At 40.5% G+C, this 19,691-nt stretch overlaps 1 protein-coding gene across 4 annotated transcripts in view; it reads left to right on the plus strand.

The window, feature by feature from the left end:
• Positions 1-19,691, plus strand: part of BMPER (BMP binding endothelial regulator) — a 156,392-nt gene that overhangs the window by 24,688 nt on the left and 112,013 nt on the right. For all 4 annotated transcript variants that reach the window (XM_069809243.1, XM_069809225.1, XM_069809219.1 and 1 more), the window contains exons 3-6: positions 1,120-1,219; positions 12,650-12,732; positions 14,272-14,362; positions 15,186-15,268. In XM_069809243.1, the coding sequence (XP_069665344.1) occupies positions 1,120-1,219; positions 12,650-12,732; positions 14,272-14,362; positions 15,186-15,268 (357 nt within the window). The remainder of the gene's footprint in view (positions 1-1,119; positions 1,220-12,649; positions 12,733-14,271; positions 14,363-15,185; positions 15,269-19,691) is intronic.

Genomic DNA, 19,691 nt, shown 5'->3' on the forward strand with positions numbered 1-19,691 from the left:
GGAGTGTAATAAAAGTTGTGTGTTATCCTTCACAGGCACCTTGAATAACACCACAAGGAGCAAAAGGGAAAGACTGGCAAGCACAGCTTCTTTTCCTTAAGTTTTATGATTTACATTTTTCTAGCCCTTTGATTTTTTGGTCTCTAATTAAGTCATAAGATTGGGTGAGGTGGGTCCTTGCATCTACGAGATGGCCACCTGTGTCACTTAATGAACTGAGCTACTAATTATAGGTGGAGGTGACTTCAGAGGGCTACTTTCAGTCAGGAATTTCAAGTAGCAAAATTTTACTGAAAGAAATGCCCAAAGTATTTGTTTTCTGCCCTTTTTTAAAGGCAGGGATAACCAGAAGGTTGACACCACAGGGGCAAGGCAAGCTATAAATAGAATATTTCTCCTGTCTGCTGTCACACATCCTCTATTGACATTCCTTAATGTGATCAATATGCTCTTTGGCCTTGGCCATTGCTGGCTTTTTGCCATAGAAAGATGACACTATAATGTACAGTGATTCCACCTGCTTGTGGTGTTTCATTGACTCTCAACATCTTGGGGAGAAAGATGAATTACGGTAGTCTCTTTTCCAGTATAGTACATAGTAAACTCTTTTGAAGGACCTCTAGGTAGCTAGGTAATACTGCTAGCTAAAAATTACTTTCAGCAGTGGCAGAGAGTTTTGTTTTCTCTGAGGTCACCACCTCTTCCTCAGCCGTCTGTCCTTTTGTCACCATGAGAAATGATTCCTGAGCTGTGCGGTTCATGGGGCAGCACCTCAAGACCCCGAGGACATTTTAACAAGGGTGTCGTGTAGCTACTTGTTCATTTAAGTGGATTTCTTCAGTGGGGCACGTTTTCTGTACTATGGTGGGTAGCGGTCATGAATTACCACCTAAGTGGAGTTTAAACACCATTTACTTGGGCTGCTGGATAATTCAGAGACTGTTTTCTACTGCATTCCTTCAAGGGGAAAAAGATGTTTTGAATCACAAAGACCTCTCCTGAAGCGAAAAAGCAGATTGCTAGCCTCACATTTTATTTTCTGAATTGTAAGAAATGGCAGCCATGGATTTGGCTTGCTTGCAATAGCTTTTGTCTAATTATTTTTTTTCTTTTTTCCAGAATAAGGAAGTTACCTGCAAAAGGGAGAAGTGTCCGATGCTCTCCAAGGACTGCGCTCTCGTCATTAAACAGAGAGGAGCTTGCTGTGAGCGTTGCAAAGGTGCGGTTCCCTTCCTGTTGTTTCCCTCTTTTTAAAATGTTATCAGTTCACATTTATGTTGCCAGAGATAAGACAAAGTTGGGAGCTTCTCAGCTGGGACTTGGCTGTCACCAGAGGCTAAAAAAGGGCAGTAACCATAATTAAAATAAATACATTTACAAAGCTGGTGAAGATGCAAAAATTCACATACTCATCTTGTAATTATTAGTTCTTGTGCAGTGACAGTCCTTTAGAAATACATATTTATTGTACTTCATTGGTATGTTGTCAGTCTTTTGAGAGATATCTCCTGTTCTAACTTTATCAGAAATATTTTAGGTCACCATCAATCTGCTAGTAGTCACCAGTCAATAGGAATTCCTTAAATTTTTGTGTGGTTGGACAGAATACAAATAATGCTTCTGAGTAATAAAGAGCAGAGTAATTATCCATGACTACTTCTACTTCTTCTCATAGCAGAAACAAACCAATCAAATTCTATTAATTTTACTAAATATTTCCTGATTTAAATAACAATATTGTGGATATTTTTATTAATGCCAAAAAGGGGAACAATCTGAACATTATACATTTATTTATTGACCAACACAGCTTCCAAGCTCTTTAGAATGAGATAATTATCAAATATAAAAAAATTAATAAATGAATTATATAAGCATGCATGGCATGTTACTACCATGCTTATCCACATGAAAAATGTGTAAGTAGATGAGGTTGAAAACTAGTCTTTTTTTTATATCAATGCAGTAAGTAATATGCTTTAAACCACTAATTTTGCTGAGGGACTGCTGATGCAATCAATGAGGTGGAGAATGTCAGATTCAGACAGCTTTACTTTTCTTTATTTTTCGCTGTTGTTTAATTCCCCAGTGGTAATAGAGTGGTTTTGAGAGGGAGATAGGATAGGATAAATTATTGGGAAATGTAAGCATTATTGCCTTCCCAGAGGAAATACAAATGCAGGAAAAAGGATTATGCTGAAATTCAGATGGAGGAGACATATGATGGATATGTGTTTTTCCTAGATGGTTGCAGAGGTGTGTTAGCTGCTGTGCTCATGATTTGCTTCTGTGCTGCAACTTTGGAATAGGTTTGGCAAGCCCCAATTCGAAGATTTATCTAGAAGTCTGACACTTAAAAGAAAAGGAAATGAACTGGAAAAAAATTTAAAGCATTACTAAAACAGTAAGAATTTGTAGTTACAGGTTTTACATAAATTAAATGTAATTTATTTCTTTTGTCAAATTGTGTTTAGTGTCAGCTTTATAGCAAAAGATTCCTAAGTGTTGGTTTGATTAGGCTGGAGGATGATTTTTCATTTCCTTAATGGGATGTGTCATTGGTCAATGGTCTGAAAATTTTATATACATATATATGCATATACACATGCATGCATACAAAATGATTCTACACTAAAAGAAAATTAATGTTTCAAAGTTGAGGATACAGATATTATTTTAATATGTTATTTTAATTCAGACTCCTTGTAAGTTTTTCAGTTTATCCTGAACTGGGGTGAGCACCTACAGAACATTATTAATAGGATTGAGCCTGGCATCTGCAAATTGGTACGCCTGACATCTCTAATGGGAAAATTAATAGAAATGGTTCAAAAATAGAATTAGGAGGCACATGGATATTTGCAATATAAAGGGGAAGAGTTACGTCTTACAAAGATGTTAGAGTCCTTTGAATGTATCAATAAGTATACGGACAGAGAGATCCAACTAATAGGCATCCAACAAGATCCCTCACCAAAAGCTACTGAAGAAACTAAGCAGCCCTGAGTTTGTAGAGAAACTCTTCTCATCAACAAATAACTAACAGGTGGTGACAATGAATGGTTATTTTTGTAATGGAAAAAGGTTACCAGCAGATCCTTGCAAATATCTTAGACTTGTCAACATGCTCAGAAATGATCTAGAAAAGGGGTGAACAGGGATAGAAAGTTTGCTGATGATAAACTGATCTCTTTAGCATAGTAAAGGAGGAAGGCTGCCTGCAAGCAGTTGCAGGAGGTTCTTAGGACACCAAACAACTGATGACAAAATGGCAAAGGAAGTTAACGTGGATGGGAGTAAATGGGTGCACAAGGGACAAAACAGTCCTAACTTTACAAATATAATACTGGGCTCTGCGTTGACAATTACTGATTAACAACTGTTTCTCAGTGTTACAAAAGATACTTCTGTGGCAGGATCAGCTCAAACCCCAGTAGGTCTCCAAAGGGAAAACTGGATGTTGGGTTTATTAGGAGAGGAGCAGGGTACAACCCAAAATGTCCAGTTATCCCTCTGTGTGAGTCTGTGGTGTGCTCACTGTGGGAATACCAGGTAGGCTGCTTAATCTTGCTCCTCTGGAGGCTAAAGTATAGCTGTGGAGTTTGCCCTGTGTTTTCTACTTTTCTCTGGGTGTCTGTTATTGGCTGCTATCAGAGATAGGATACTTGGCTAGAAGGATGTTTGGTCTGATCTAAGATGGCACTTTCTATGCGCTTAGGATGCAAGAAGAGCTTTAAATTTCAGAATTTAAAAAAAAAAGGCTCTTGAGGGCTTAATTTTCAAAGTAAATGTGAAATTTCTGAATAAGTTTTTCTGCTCTTTCTGAAAGGTAAATCAAAATATACACCCGTATAACTATAGCAGTCCCAAGACCACACATTGTCACCAGGTTGTTCTAGTGCCATGGGAAGAGAGGCTGGTGGAGCCATCTCTGACCCCGGGGAGGCTGCTTGTTCTCCTGCTGCTCTGAATGCTGCTGAAGCTCCTGCTCTGTTCTGTTCAAATCTGAAGTGAGTGTCCCATGTGCAGTATTTGGGGAATCAAGGGTGCAAACACCAGCCTGGCTGCGTAGCACTTCAGCTGCTCCCTTTGGTGTCCCAGCAGCTCCCCAGCACTCCCTGCGTGGAGTTCAGCTGCAGCCAGGACTTGGCCCTGCAGTGCTTGTTCTCAGTTACTATTTTGTCAAGCTGCCAGAGTGCCCATAGGGAATGCAAGCAGGAAAAGGAAAACAGGGATTTTTAAATATTTTTTTTTTTACTGGTTGCATTTCATCTAAACATGAACAAAATGTTACAAAGAAAAGACATCAGAACCTGGTGGCTTTTTTCTTGGCTTCATTCCCAAAGCCTAGAAAAAGCTTAATCAGGCCTTACGGGCTCTTGCCAGCTCTCTTGATAGCTTCACATCCTCCCATTATCTTGTGAAGAAATGAATGAATGAATGGATGAATGGCTGCTGTCATTTGAGCCATCAGGAGGATAACATCAAGACCAGAGGGTATGTTTCCAGAACCGGCTTGTGTATGAAGGAAAGTACCACTCATGAGTCATTTGTGACATTGTTGCCAGGATATTTTATTCTATTATGAGGAGTGCACAAGGACTGGGTATGTAGGCTCAGTATCCCTGACAGCAAAGAAGTAGTCTGAAATGAAGAAATACTATATGCCTGCAATGGTGCATCCAGCTGAACTCCCATGTTTAGAGCTTTGCATATAGAAGAAATGGAATTGTTGGTAGAGAATTTTTCCTGCAAATGGCTGTGTGCTGAGCATAACTCCCTTGCTTCCATTTGGGTATTTGTATGCTACATAGATAATTTCTAGCACTTTAAAAATTTTTCTTAATAAATAAAAAAGTAAGAAACAGCAGCAACAGCTTTTGCCATCAGAAAATTTACTGTGGTGGAAACAATACGTTATCCCTCACATATTAAAAGATTTGGCTTTACTTAAGATTTTAATACTCCAGACTAGCAATGTGTTTTAACACTATTCTTGACTTTAGGCCCTTAGGACCTTGGATAGTAAAGTCGGTGGGGCAAGGCTGTCTCTTGCTGTGTGTTTGTGCAGAGTCTAGAACAGAGAAATGTGGGCCCATAATTATGGCCCCCTGCTGCAAGGAGAATGCAAACAAGTAAGTATAATACTGAAAATTTTCAGTGAGATTATTCTTCTGACAGATACTTACTGTAGTTTATAGAACATACTATATTCCTTTAGCATACTATTCACTTTGAAAATATTAAAAAATTAAGCCTTCTTATTACTTTAGTATAGGATAAATAGGCCACTTTTCATCTCTCATTTTATTTAATATGTTTAATGAAAACATATGAGATGATTGAGATTATAGAAATAGATTTGGCAGCATTTTCTTATTTAGTTGGATGGAGACCTGTCACTTGGATATAGAGCTCTCTACACCTCTAATAATAAGTTATTTGCTCTCTGAAGAGGTGGTATTACTGGCTCAGGGCTGCATAAAGTTTGCATTTCTAAAATTGTGCACCATAGTCTACTCTCTTATCCTAAGAATCTGAATTTTCTATGGATGTGCAAAGACAAAATTAGTGGGTATTTGTTACAACAGATGAGATTTGTTCTGAAGTTTCTTCACTTTTGTTCTGAAGTTTCTTTCACTTGCCATGTGCAATTTTGCTTTTTCTGCCCTTGTTAACTTTTGAGAGTTACTGTGGAGTTTTTTGTTGTGTGTTTTTTTTTTTAATTAATTAATGATCTTAGAGGTTCATGTGCTATGCTCCACTGATCTGGAGTCTACCAGAGAATAGAATCACAGCCCAGGCAACAGCAGTGCTAGTTCCCCTTAATATTGACTATCCAAAGCTATCGTAGTTAATTGCGCATTTCTTGGAAAGGATATCAAATATTATGGTTGAGGATTGCAGCCAATTTCAACTATTAGGGCTGGCTTGGAAAGGAGGTTAGAGGGAGGTTATGAGTTTATCAGTGTTTGGCTACTCTACTAACGCCCTGCAGGAGCCATACATACACGTGGAACTTTGTTCGCATGTGGACACCCCTAGTATGAGATACCCGATACCAGTTTGGTGCCCTGCTGTAAGACAGATCGGGGGGCCTTTGTGTGGGGCCCTGATGGGGCACTGTGACTTGCAGCCCATCCTCACATGCTCTAAGGCAAGCTTTCAGAAACAAGGGTGCAACCTAATACATGGATGGAGGAGGATGGGTTGGGAAGATAATTATGTATCTTCCTACTAAAACCTCTTTCACCTTCATCTGCATTATCTAGTCCTGGCATCTATCAGAGACTGGTTATGGAAAGAGATGGTTTGGGGACCTAATCAAGTTTAACTTTTCTCTTGGCCTTTCAGTCTCTTCATAATGTGCTCCAGCTCTGAACCAGGAGGCCTGTTTCTTGAGGCTGGAGGTACAGGTTTGTCTCAACATTCATTCAGTTTCTAGCTTTGTATTTCAAGTAAAGGCAGGGATTTTGAAGCAGTAACATATAGCCGCTAAGGACAGTGTCATCCAGCGTCATCATGGTGCCAGCTTTGATTACTTCTGGTTATGCCTAAGAAAAGGTCTTTGTCTCTCCATCCTTCCTTTGAGTTAAATCTCTTACAAAGGTCTTAGCACATACATTTCATCCTTTGAATATCTGGTGTATACTGTTGTGTACAGTAGCACCTCAAATTTCAGATTTTCTTTTTACCTTGGTTAATATAATTTTCCATTTATGTAAGAAGCTTTTAATGAACTGTCTTGTCATGTTGTCATAAATACTTTTGCCATGTCGAACATTCAGTTACCCAGACTTTTACAATCACAGAGAAGTTGTTCAAGACACTTGTATTAGAAAATAGCATGAGACTTCCGTGGTGATACGTGGATGCCTTTGTACCTTGTGTGTGGACATTGTGTCCGTGCAGCAAAGTAAAAGGAAACTGAAGACCGGGATAGAGGCTTCCCACAACATGATAAACATCTTAGGACACTTAATACTGGAATAAGAATTTCTTTTACTGTTTAACTTTCAAGCTGTAAGCTGTACTGATCATGAATGATTTTGCTGGTGTGAAGAAATTGGGTATACATGGCAAGTAATTGTGTCACCAAGCAACATCATTCATGACACCCCTCCTAACCATGAGACGTCACAGTTCTCCAGCTGCCAGGCTTGGCAAGCACATCAAGTATGAGCTCAAGATTCAATGGTAGCTCTAACTGTATGGCATTTTGGATCACGAGGTTCTTATGGACCCTGCAGAGAGACTTTTTCCCCCCTATATATATATTTGTGAAACACAAGGCATTTGGGAAGGTGAAATTCCATTCCAGTAAGGTGCAGGGGGCAAAAAACAGCACTGGGAGGAGTTGATGTCTTTGTTTCTGCTGCTGTTTGCTCAGTGACTATAAGATGCTTTGCATCATATGCCCGTGAACTTGCAGTCCCAGCACAGCTCACCCCCATGGCCACTTCACTCTGCTGTGTTGTATGCCCTTTAGACGGCCCCTGTGCGTTGCATCCCTTGGGTATTGTAATTGCGATGGCTCAGCTGCAAATAGGTTTGATTGTACTCAGTTACAGAGGAAAGAGTTGGATTTTCACTGTTTAGAGTTAGACTTAAACAAGCATGGGAGATTTTGCATACATTTTCATGCTTCTGTGTTGACAAATGAAGACCAGGGTTACCCAATAGGAAGTTTAATTTTCCAGTAGCTGTCAATGGCTTTGCAATCATTAAGATATATGAAAATGTATTTATAATAGGTGTATGTGTGATTCACAGTTCTTTTATTTTGGCCAACAGATTTCATGCCAGGGAAATACTGCAGCATGTGCAAGTTATTATTTGGGGATTTTTTTTTTTTTGGAGGTGGAGGTGGGGGTTTTTTTGGCTAGAACTGGTATTTAGTGTTAGCATGCCTGGATACCTCCCTGAGGATTAATTTATCAAACACTAAATAAAACATGTCTTCTGACTGTTTTCTTTTTCCTAATGTTTATTTTCAATGCCAATAGAGAGGTTACTTTTTTTAAATAGAAAATGAAGGGAAAGCAAAAAAAAAGACTTAATAGGAGAAGAAAGATGCTGAAGAAATGAGGGATAGGGAGCCAGTCTGTTGTGCACCAATCTATCACTTTCTCTTGGGAGAATAAGGAAATGACTTGTCTATAAAATTCTCATTATCCTAAAAATAAGCAAAAATCTCTTCTGGAATCTTGTTAGGCAATGTCAATTTGAGTAATAAAGGCTTCTTTTTAATGAACTCCTGAGGACACTGGTTGAGCTTTAGCACTACTAAACTGTCTCTTACAGTCAATTTCCCTGTCTTCATGATAGTGCTCTGTGCTGGGGTGTCTGGGGAAGAAAAGAAGGAATGTTACTGGATTTGGAAAGACAACTGGCTTCCTGATTGTCAACTTGTCCACATACCAATAACAAAATCTGTTATAATTTGCCTCTTTTGTTATTCCAGTCCAATTCCATGTGAGGATGCTTGTTTTGGAATTAAATTGCTCTCTTTCAAATTAAATCAGCCAAAATTTGCTTTATTATGTTTGAAACCAAGGTGCTCAAGTAAGGCATGCACAACATTGAAAAAAAGTAGCTAAATTAGTAAATTAGAAGTGATTTAACTATTTTATCATAATTTTTTATGCAGAATGACTGAAGTCTAGAGGACCATTTTGCCTTGATGAGGTGACTAGAAGGTAATTAGCAGTTTCCACTGCATATACAACAATTGACCAACTTCAAAGTATTTAGTGGTTTGGTTTGATTCAGATAAGCAACTTTCAGTTTCCATGTTTATCCAGGACTTATCTGAACTATTTGGGTTGAAGTAGGTAGTAGGAACAAAACCTACAACTAACTGAAAGTTAATATTTTACATTAATAAAACATCAGCTATTCTTAAAGGAAGAAGCAGGAAGAACTAAAAAATTAGGACGCACTCCTTGACTGATATGAATCACCTTAGCTCCATTAAAATTGGAATAGACCACTGATAGTTAACTTTTGTATGTGGAATCCTAAAGCTTTTCCTTATGGGGTATATGTCACGGGATCAAATTTACCTATTAGTGTTGAATATGTTACTTTTCATGTACTCAGAACATTCTCAGGTTTTTCAGGTTCCTCTCTTGAAAACTTCCTCTGTAGCCTTTTCTTTTAAAGTTTTGTTTTAAGTATGTATTCAGGCAGAATTAAGTGGCTGGCATTTAAAGTGATTGTGCTAAGTTCCGATCTTTCTTGATTTATTCTTTTCTCCTGCTCTCCCTTTCAAATGGTGGATGGAGACAGTAAGTTAATGTAATAATATTTCCAAAGGGAATTAAAATGGCTTTTAGGAACTTGAAGTATGTTCCGCTGTACTCTGTTGTAGAAGTTGACATCAGGGACTTTGCCGATGCCTTTGGACATGAGATATTCAGCAAATGCTACTTTCCAAGCCAAATATGGTGGACCTTTGACCATGGGCAAGCTAGAACGGCTTGACTGAGTTGGCACATGGAGCAAGGCAGGTTTCACTAAGTTGAATTTGGGTGAGGCTCATAAACTCCCATGCTACGAGCAGGTGGGCTAGGAAAGTCCGGGTGTATGTTTGCAGGTGTCAGCTGAAAGATTTGTACATTAAAAGTGAGGTTCAGAAAAACTAGCTGGTATGTCGGCTTTGTTTCTTTTTTCTTTTGAAGAATGAGTGGTGGGTGCAGCTCTGGGGTGTCCAATGGCCAGAGTGTCAGGGCATACCTCCAGGCAGAGATAGGTTAAAATTTCACCTGGAGATTATAAAGCACTTCCTTTCTTGCCCTCTTCAGTTTGCCTGACATTCAGCCTTCCCCCAGCTCTCACCAAGTCTGCTTGTGTTACTGGCTAACTCTCCCCTTCCTTTGTGCTCTTTTCTTCAACTGAGCATCTGCTGAAATCCAGCTCCCACCGTGCCTCACGTTGGTGCTTGCATGATGCTTCTCGGTCTCCCTTATTCAATCTGCTGGCCTGTGCCAAAGCTCAAGAGCAGTCTTCCTGCCTCCAGTGCTTCAGCAGACTTTTCCATCCTGGTCTCCATTTCTAAATTTCCTTTTTGCTGCCTGCACGCTCTCCCTGACATGGTTACTTCTGGTGTGCCATCCCCCAGTGCTGACAGCACCACGTATCAGCAATGGGCATGGCTTGCAGGCAGGTGGAGTTCGGCTCCCCCTTCTTTCCTCAGGGACAATGGCTGGTGCTGCAGGGCAGAGGATTTTGTAGTGTAGCTTGGATATGCACTTCAAGCGAAAGCAGTGGTGCACGGATGCACCACCTTCATGCTTTCTTGATCAGACTAATCCTTGAACTGAAAATTTCAGTTTAAGATGCACATCTGTACGTGCAGATTACCCCAGGGTCATTAGCTTTCTTACAGAGGAAACATTTTAAATTAAAAAACATAGCTGGTGAGCAAATATGCAAGGTATTTTGCAGTTGCTAGTTTCCAACCTGGCCCTTGATTATGCATAGTGCTGAAGATACCAGACCCATCTGGTAAAACACGCACACAGATATTTAACAGCACAGCTCATTCCATCTTGACTGTCCAGCACATGTGTAAACTCTTTCTTGGACTGGGACCAGTATGCCAGTATGGCCTGAGCTTCTGCAACTTCAGGATGCTAAAACACATTGAGCAGGCTCTGTTATTCATCAGTGTTTGCAGTGAGCAGTAAGTGAGACTGTGCTACAAGATTAGCTCTGTGTTTTTCAGAATGGGACTTCAAAATGCATAAGAGGAGTATGGGGCTTCATGATCCTCTCGACATGTTGGTCTGCATGTGTGAGAGCTCACACAGAACTGTATCTAAGACGCTGAGAATCTGAGCTTTCCTTTATTATTCAAAATTGCTTCATAGGGGCTTTGCTACTTAAAAAAATGTGAGATTCAGATGTATACTTTGTACCTTTCAATATTTGTCAAAGATTAAATTATCACAGCCAGCTCTTAGACTACTGATCAAGTCTTTCAAAAACATACCTGAAAAACATACCCAGCTAGGTAAGTGAAATAGCCATAGCATCTGCAAATTTCTCCTGTGTTGCTCTGTATTTAGCCTTGAAAAAATCTCTGAATACTGCAAATTCTGAAATACAAGTCTTTTGTTGTTTAAGATCTGAACTGGAGGCAGTTAACACATTTGTAAATGATCTTTATATATCAGGTTGCCTTTAAATTTTGGGTTGAATTCAAAATTATTTTGTGGGGATTTTAAGTTCCTCAGCAGTTCAGAACTGTCACCCTCAAGTTTTCTTATACAGTGGGCTCAAAAATTTGCTGGTGTAGGGCTGATAACTTGCCTTTATTTTTAGAAGGCCATAAAATGTAGCCCAAAGCAGTTCAGGATGGTGCACCCTACACAGCAGAGAATGACTTAGAGTAGCTGCTGAGCTAGGGTGTGGAAAGAGAATGGTGCCATGGGCATTGTTTGACTGATTGTAATTTTGTGCTTGGTGACTCTATGTATATGTCTGTGTTTTGGAGTCTCTGGCAAGACTCCTGTTGGTTTCATGGGCTCTTTGATCAAGCTCATTTTGAATAAAATAGACTAGGAAAAAACCCTTAGAGCAGTAAATGGAAAATGGGCATTTTTTCCTGCAGAACATGGGGTATGTGTTGCTTCTAAAGTTTTTATTCAGAAACACTTTAGCTCTCAAAAGAATTAATTTTTTTAATTGAAACAATTTGGTATTAATAGATTAACTCTTTTAAAACAAATATTTTATTTCCACTTAGTATGTCTTTTCTAGTTTTGTTTTTCTGGTGAGTTATTTTATTCTTTTCTTTGCATTCCTTTTTGGTTTTACCTTTTGCAAAATACCAGAAAACAGTGAAAGAGTAGGAAGGGAAACTAGTAGGAACATGTAATAAAAAATGTGAAAATTAATGTTTGGAGTTTTTTTCCAAATGGCTCAATGAAACTTCATTTTGCACAAAAAATGCATGCTGATCCTGTGCATGGTCAAACCAACCTATTTTTTCTTAACAAAGTTGTCATATAACACACAAAGACATATGAAGCCAAACCCTGTGGGACTCCAAAATGTCCCCTCTCAGAGATTCCCCACCCCCACAGAAGAGCTTGATGGCTTTTAGTTTATGTGGATGTTGATCCCTTCTGTCATGAAAGTGAAAAGATATAAAGGAGGAGCAGCTCTGCCGATGTCAGTTCATCCATGCTGAGCTGTGCCGGCTGAAGAGCTTTCCCGGGGGTTTTGGTTAATGGATGAGGATAGCATGGCCAGGCTGGATGATGAATATTTCCAGCTCTTCTCTTACCCTCTCTCCTCTCTTTCCCCTCTCCAGTGCATGAGTGGCTGAGCAGCTCCTGAATGGACTGCAGAATAAGCACTGACATCCATTTTTAGGTAAATTGTCACAGACTTTGGTTTGTCTTGAATGGTTGTAGTTTGGCCAGTCCCGCATGAGCAGCAGATGTCCAGGGCAGTGGTGCTGCCAGCCCTCCCAGGACACGATCCTTCTTGTCAGTCCCAGCTCTCAGCTCTACCTCTTCTGTTAACCCAAGGGAGAGGATGGGTCACATTTAGGACGCTGCTCTGTGGTCCTCAGCAGCAGCCTCCCACAAGATCATTGCGTTCAGCTGAACTGACCTGTTTCTGTCTCTTCCTCTAGATTGTAGTTTTGGAGGAAATACATACAACAGCTCTATGAAGTGGCACCTCCCTAGCAAACCCTGTGTTACATACCAGTGCCAGGTAAGGATGTCATCAGCATTGTACTAATTGATTTGTGGGCTTTTCCCATGAAATTCTGAGCCTTTTTTTATCCAATCCAAATCACATGAAATATTCTATACCCAAAGCACAATACGGACTTTGCATTTAACGTAGTTTAAACCCACTCAGATGTGGCCAGCAATAACCAAGCATCCAGAAGGATAGGTTTTATATGACTTGAGTACCATGATACCCAAACATTGCTGAAGGAGAGGTATGCAGCCATGCCATTTCCCGCTGTCTTGACCTTAAAATAAATCCTCTTTATTTCAGCATGCTAAGCCTTTTGTGAGATACAAATTATTATTTTAGTAATTGGACACTTTTGTGTGTATGTGTCCATGGGTTTTACCTGGGATGTTCTTTAAGAGAAAGCCACAACCAAATTTTCTTTTCCTGGGCTCCTGTGCTGTTAACACAGTGGTATTTTTGGTAGCTTGCCTATCTGCATCCACAACATTTGCAAGATTGTCCATTTTCAGGCACAAACCAAGTAATTATGTAGGTAATTTTAGTTTCTGTCTGTGAACAGGTCTGCCATTTTTGCTGACAATTTGATCTGGTTTTAATAATAACACTCAGGCAGCTATTAAGAATGGCAGCTGTTGGGAAGAGGAGAGATGAATGAGTATGAAGAGCTTCTACAAGCAGGAGAAGAGAGTTTCAAGACTTTTCTCTTTTTCTGTGATACTTCTGCTCTATGAAACCCGCCCACATTTTTAGACAAGTACACTGAGAAGAATGAAGCTGCAGCAGCAGTATTCCGTATCCTTGCACTTAATGAAAAGATATTCATGATGTGAATTTAGATACTCTTATAACTACTGGCTACATGAAATGAGCAATTCTTTATTGCCTGTTTCATTGTCTAAATGCAAAACTGGTAGATCCTGTTTACCCTAGATCCAGCCATTTAAAAAACAGGTTTCCCTTGCTTCCAACTGCAAAGCCGCAAGCGACAAAAAAAAATAGCAGCCTTTTGTGCAGACATCCTCACACCCAGATTTGTTCAGGAGGGCTCTTGACTTCTCCAACAAGAAGCACAGGAAATGTTAATTTACTAATACTTATCAGGCAAAGTGTCAAAGATAAGCGTCTCCCCTCTACAGAACAAGATGCTTTTATCTGCTTTCTAAGTCTTTTTTCCTCCAAGGGGAAAGGGATGAGATTGCCTTGTGTCTGGCCTGTTTTCACCAGAGCTGCATGGCAGATTCCTGAGGCTAAGGATTCCTAATAAAGCAGGATTCCTTTTCCTAAGAAGGTGCTTGGTTTCTTACCTGATGCATTTTAAGGCAAATCCTGTGTCTGGAGTCAGGGAGACTCAAGTAGATCTTTTGACTGTGGATTAACCTGAATCCTGATACCAGGCAGCAGGTGCAGAAAGAAAAGAGGTTTTGAAATCCAGTGCTCCGCAGCATGTCCGGGGCTTTAATTGTACCGCTAGTAATTGTGGGTTTTTGCTTGTTAAAGCAACCACAATGCTAAGAATGAACATGTCTGATCTGCTTCTTTTTTCAGGAAGGAGTGATAGTAGAGTCAGAGGTACGGTGTGTTGTTCACTGCAAAAACCCTTCCAAACTCATGGGAATGTGTTGTCCTGTGTGTCCAGGTGAGATTTCATGGGAAGATGCTGTTCGACATGTGCAACTGTATTTCTAATGATAACCATCATTACCTGGGAGGTTGCCTCTAACTTCTGCGTTATACTTGACAAGTTACTAAAATGTGGCCCAGTGGCTGGCAATGCACTAAATGACACAAGAAGAACATGCTTAATATTTTTCAGTAGAGGACATGCAGACTGGGGGATGCATAGGCAATAGCCTGTGGCAATATCTACAGATGTATTTATGTCATTTTTCAGAGGGTCTGTCAGCTGGGTTTGCCTGGCTGATGATTGGGATTTTGTTAGGAGGGGAAGTATAAAAGTAACCCTAAAAAAGGAGACTCACTTTTTGAAGGGGAGTGGGAATGGGTTGCCTTTGTGAAGCACAGTGGCAAATTGACAAGGTTTTATAGGCTAATTTGATTTTAACAGAGGTCTTGTAGGTAAGTACTGCTCCAGTTGTGATATAATGGGTTTATTATATTCTAATTCGTTATAATTTCTGTCAACATTTAAGATAAACTCAGGGAGTAAGAATGAGTAGTAAAAAGCAAACAGCCTAGAAAAATGTTTCAAAGCCACTTTTAACGGAAGACCTGACTTAGCCTCGACTTCATTGGTACCAATTTATCTGTTGTAGAAGGATGCTTTCTTTCCCCCAAAAGATATCTGGGGGTTCTCAAGGCCTTTGTAAAGGCTTCTGAAGTGATTTCTATCAGAGAGGATGGTACGATTTACTCTTCATGTTGTCCTATGGTGGGGGTGTGTTATAGAGAAAAGGCAGCGTGCTATCCTGAGCTAAACTTATTCAAATGCTGTTTTCCAGGTTGTATATTTGAAGGGAGACTTTACAATGAAGGAGAAGAATTCAGGCCTGAAGGAAATAAATGTACCAAGTGCTCTTGTGTTGTAAGTATTTGCCTTTTGGCATTGTATCTCCCTGTATGAACTTCAAAAGGCACATTATTATTGCCATAACAAAGCAAAAATATAAGGAATTCAACACTATTATGCATTCTTCTCTTGGAATTCAGGTTTCTATTGAAGATTTTACTGCACTAATACATAGTATCACTCATATTCTGAGTTCATCATCTTTTTGGGGACCTTACACTGTATGCAGATTGAGCTGGATATTTGGGAGAGAGTAAATGTGTTAAATTGGTGATGCTTTTTTTGTGATGGGATCATGCAGGAGGAGACAGAAAGCTTTTTGGGTTTCATCTATTGATCAATATTTATTAGAAGTTTCCTTAAACCGATCTTTTGCAAGGATTCCTTTCAGCTGTATGCGACACGGGCCTTTGCTCTGAATTACTGAGTGGAAGGATGCGGGTAGCCTCCTTAGGCTGTCCCAGGTGGATTTTGGCTTGACGCTTAATGAAAAGGTCATATTCTGGATTTTATCCTTGACTAGCAAGAATATAGAGAGGAAGTAATAATTGCATCCTTTGGTAATGAGCACAGGCTTCTCTTTCACTTCCATTAAGTTAAAAGATAATGCTGTATGAGTTGGGGCAGATAACTTTGACTTCATTGGTGTGATCTGTGAGACCAGTAAAATGCAAAGTTCAAATCACTGCTTTTGTTGCAATCGATGGGCTGGTTAGCAGCAGAAAGTGCAAGGCCACGGAACTTTACATTACAGTAGAATGCCATGAGTTTTGTCAGTACCAGACACAGCTCTCCTGCATCATGAAAATAAAATAAAAAATGGAGGAGAGAAGGATAGAATTCAAAAATTATTATGTATTTATACACAGACACACACACATTTAATGAAGCTGCTGCAGAGAAATTGGATTGTTTTGTGGGAAAAAAATCCTGGTAATCTGCAAAATTAATTTACACTAAATCATTACTGCTCCTGTGGAGAATTAAGCTGCTCAGGTAATTTTGTTTGGTTTGTTTTGTTTTTTTTTAAAGTTTTAATCCTGTACTAATGAAAATATGCCATCACACATGTCACAGTGACATATGCCCTGGGCTCCTGTTCTGCTGAACGCCTCCTGTCCCAGGCTGAGGAACATTGCTCTCTCTGTACTCAGTGGGTCCCCATCTCACTTCAGCTTCACCTGTAAAGCAGTAGCTTTACACTCAGGCTTTCCTTAGTCATGTTCCTCAGGGAAAAGCAGGTCCGAATGGTTGAGAAATCTGTGGAGACATGCTTGAGTCTTTTCTGGCTGTGCTTTGCTCTTTTGTAAGTACTGTACAGATATTGCCTATTGCCCAGTTGTTGGTGTGCCAATATCTCCTTGATCAACTTACCTTTGTTCCCTAAATAACAAAAGCAACTGTGCTGAGAAGAGCATGGGTGGTGGGAGATATTTAGGGAGAGCAATATAAAGAAATATAAGAATACAGGGTCAGACCTGAGGGTCTTTCCTTGACAGTGATCAGTTTCAGCTACGTTAGAGAAGCTACTATCAGTATCAGCTACTGATAGTAAGACATTTAAAGCCTCAAGCAAGAGGCTTAATGATCCCTTCTGAGAAAGACGGTATGATGGTTTTGGATGTTAATGACATCTGTATAAAATGCCCAGCTCTAATTCTGAACCTTACTGACAGCAAAAGAAATGCTATCTATGTGTAAGCTCCATCTGACCTCCCTTCCTCTCTGCAATGCCTTTTTTTACTGTCTTGCCTGTTTTCCTTCAGAACTTGGGCCCATGCTAATTCCTATGTAATTTAAATTTGAAGCAAATAATGGGGGCATCCTCAGGGCTGTGATAGGGGTTTGCTACCTTCTTTACATCCATTCTCTTTTGGGAATGGGTCCCCAGTGAATCTCATATCTAAGCAGTTGGTGGATATCTTATTTAAAGATACCTATCTAGTCATGCGATGTGATGGGAACAGGCTTGTGTGTGATGTGCTGTAACTTGTGCAGGCTTTAACAGATGAAAGGTAGCTCCTCAGCCCAAATTAGATTTCTTCTGGGATTTCAGATTGTAACTATTCAATGAGTCTTTTGTGGAAATGGGGCAGAGGAAGTGGTACAAATTGTTCCCAAGGTATTTGGGAGGGGGTGATGTAAGGATTCAAGCCACTCTTACTTGAGGGTGAATTCTGCCTTTTACTTGGGAGCAAGCTTTTCTGACAGTGGATTATTCTGGACTCCATAGGCCATCACTGTCCCAGGGATGGGACTGCAGGCAGCGTTGAACAGGAAGAAAGTAAAGAGGGATGACTGTGGTTTGTTTTCCTGGAGAGATACAAGGTTGTCCCGCACTCACTAAATGTATTAAAATGAGAAATTACTTAAAAAAAGGGAATTTTGCTGTTGCAAAATGATGCACTCAAAAGTCACCGTACATCAGCAGGCCTGGACTGTGGAGCTCAATCTTTGGAAAGCTCTTTGGTAGTTCAAATTTGTGGTATTTTCAGCTCAAAGTGGTCCCTACTAAATACTACTGAGCTCCTAAAGAATGCAAAATGGTTATTAAGATGGCTTGTTGTTGTTGTTTTTAACATGCATTGCTTGTGCAAATGAGGACAAAATGGGATCTTAGGAGTTGGGGATCCCTGTCTCGGTGGAGCAGGCTGGCTGACTGGCAGGGCTTCCGTTGCGCTCCCCAGCCCCAAAGGGTCTACGTATGGGTGATTCACTCGGTCCTTACCCGCCGTGTGCTCCACTCATTACTATGGTTTCTCTTTAACACCACTTGTGGTTCTAGTTATTGTCTACTGAAAACCAGACCAAACCCACCAAACGCATTTCATGAAGGTCACCAAAACAACCCATTAGGTAATAACTTTTGGGTTGCTACCGAGCCAGGATGTGCTCACGGTGGTAAGGTGGAGATGAAAGGCCCTGTATTCCATTACTGCTCTCCTAAGCGAGCCGCTCCTTGGGGCAACTATTTCTTGCTGAAAATGAAAATATATCACCTCTCACTCAATACATATTGCCTGTCAGGAGCAAACAAGCTGGCTTTTAATGACTCAGTTTCTCTGGGGATAGGCATTTGTGTAAGAAAAGTGGACAGGATAATAGGGATCTCCTCCCGCCCCGGCTGAAACCCAGCTGTCTCACAATAATTCATCTGTCTGGCCTGTTCCTGCTTTTCGTGATAGGCCAGCAGCCTGTTCTAGAGAAACCTTGGATATTTTCCCTACCATAAGCACCTACTTAAATGAAGGACTGGCTGCTTTAATCGAGTGTTATTTCTCAGATACTACTTTTATGAGGTCGAGAGTGTGTTTCTGCTTGCACAGTGAGAGCACTTGGCTTACATGTTTCCTTTCCTACAGCCTGCATTAAAATAGTCAGACTGTGATTATCTTAAATGTTTTCATTTTCTCTTTTGATGTAGCACATTTGAGGAAAAAAAAATTAGTGGAGGGGGAAGGAGAGAGAGACAGGGACGGAGGAGAAGAGGTTTGGCAGGAAAGTGACCTTGCATGAGAGCAGTAACCATGGAGAAGCTCATCTTTAAATGGTAGTATCCAAACTCATAACTAGCCTCTTTTGGCTCACACTGCTGTTACCCAGACCATGGGCACTGTGCGTTTCAGCATGCGAGGCGTGCAGTGGTACGAGGTACCACCATGCTGAGAGCACGCAGCACTATGGAGGTGCTGCAGCCTGGGACCCATCTTCCTCCACACCCCGACTGGGAGAAGGGGAGTGGACCCACTCAGGAAATGGTTGGAGGCTGGATTACGGCCTTGCTGGGATGGCCAAGGGCTGGGATTGGGAAGGGTTGCACCATCTGTCTGTCCTGCAGGGAGGCATGTCACTGCGATGACCACCGGCAAGGGTGGTCACGTGTGTTTGGTCCCCAAGCGGCATCATTTCACAAAAGCAATGTTGGCTTCTTAGTTGCTCTTCCAAAATGATTTAAAGCAAGTGAAACACTAATGGCTGGAAGCAGAGCATGGGGATTTGGGACCCTTGGAGAGCTGAATTTAAAAGCAGCCTCTGCTCAATGTCCTTTGCATCATTGGGGGCTTTTACACTGCTGCTCAGGCATGCTCACAGGGACTCAAGAGGCACACAGCTTCTGGTCTGCAGGTGTACTTGTGGGTCTGTGCAGGAAATGTCTTGTTGCTCATGTTCCTGAGTGCTAGGGTGCAAAACCTGCATAATGAAAGTTTTGCACAAAGAAAAGGAAATCGCACCAAGAAAATCTGTTTCTAAATCAATGTATAACAGGTGTTGCAACTGTGATAAGTAATAAGAAGCTACATATGTTAGTGTTTTGGACACTATTCAGAAGTAATGTGTTTGGTCTGAACTACTTATCTGGGCTCCTCTTCAGTTAATGGAGAGAGAGGTGGGATGGATTACTCTCTACAGATGCCTATCTTCCTCCACTAACTACAGG

This window comes from Haliaeetus albicilla, chromosome 2, assembly GCF_947461875.1.
Source record: "Haliaeetus albicilla chromosome 2, bHalAlb1.1, whole genome shotgun sequence".
Classification (NCBI taxonomy): Eukaryota; Metazoa; Chordata; class Aves; order Accipitriformes; family Accipitridae; genus Haliaeetus; species Haliaeetus albicilla.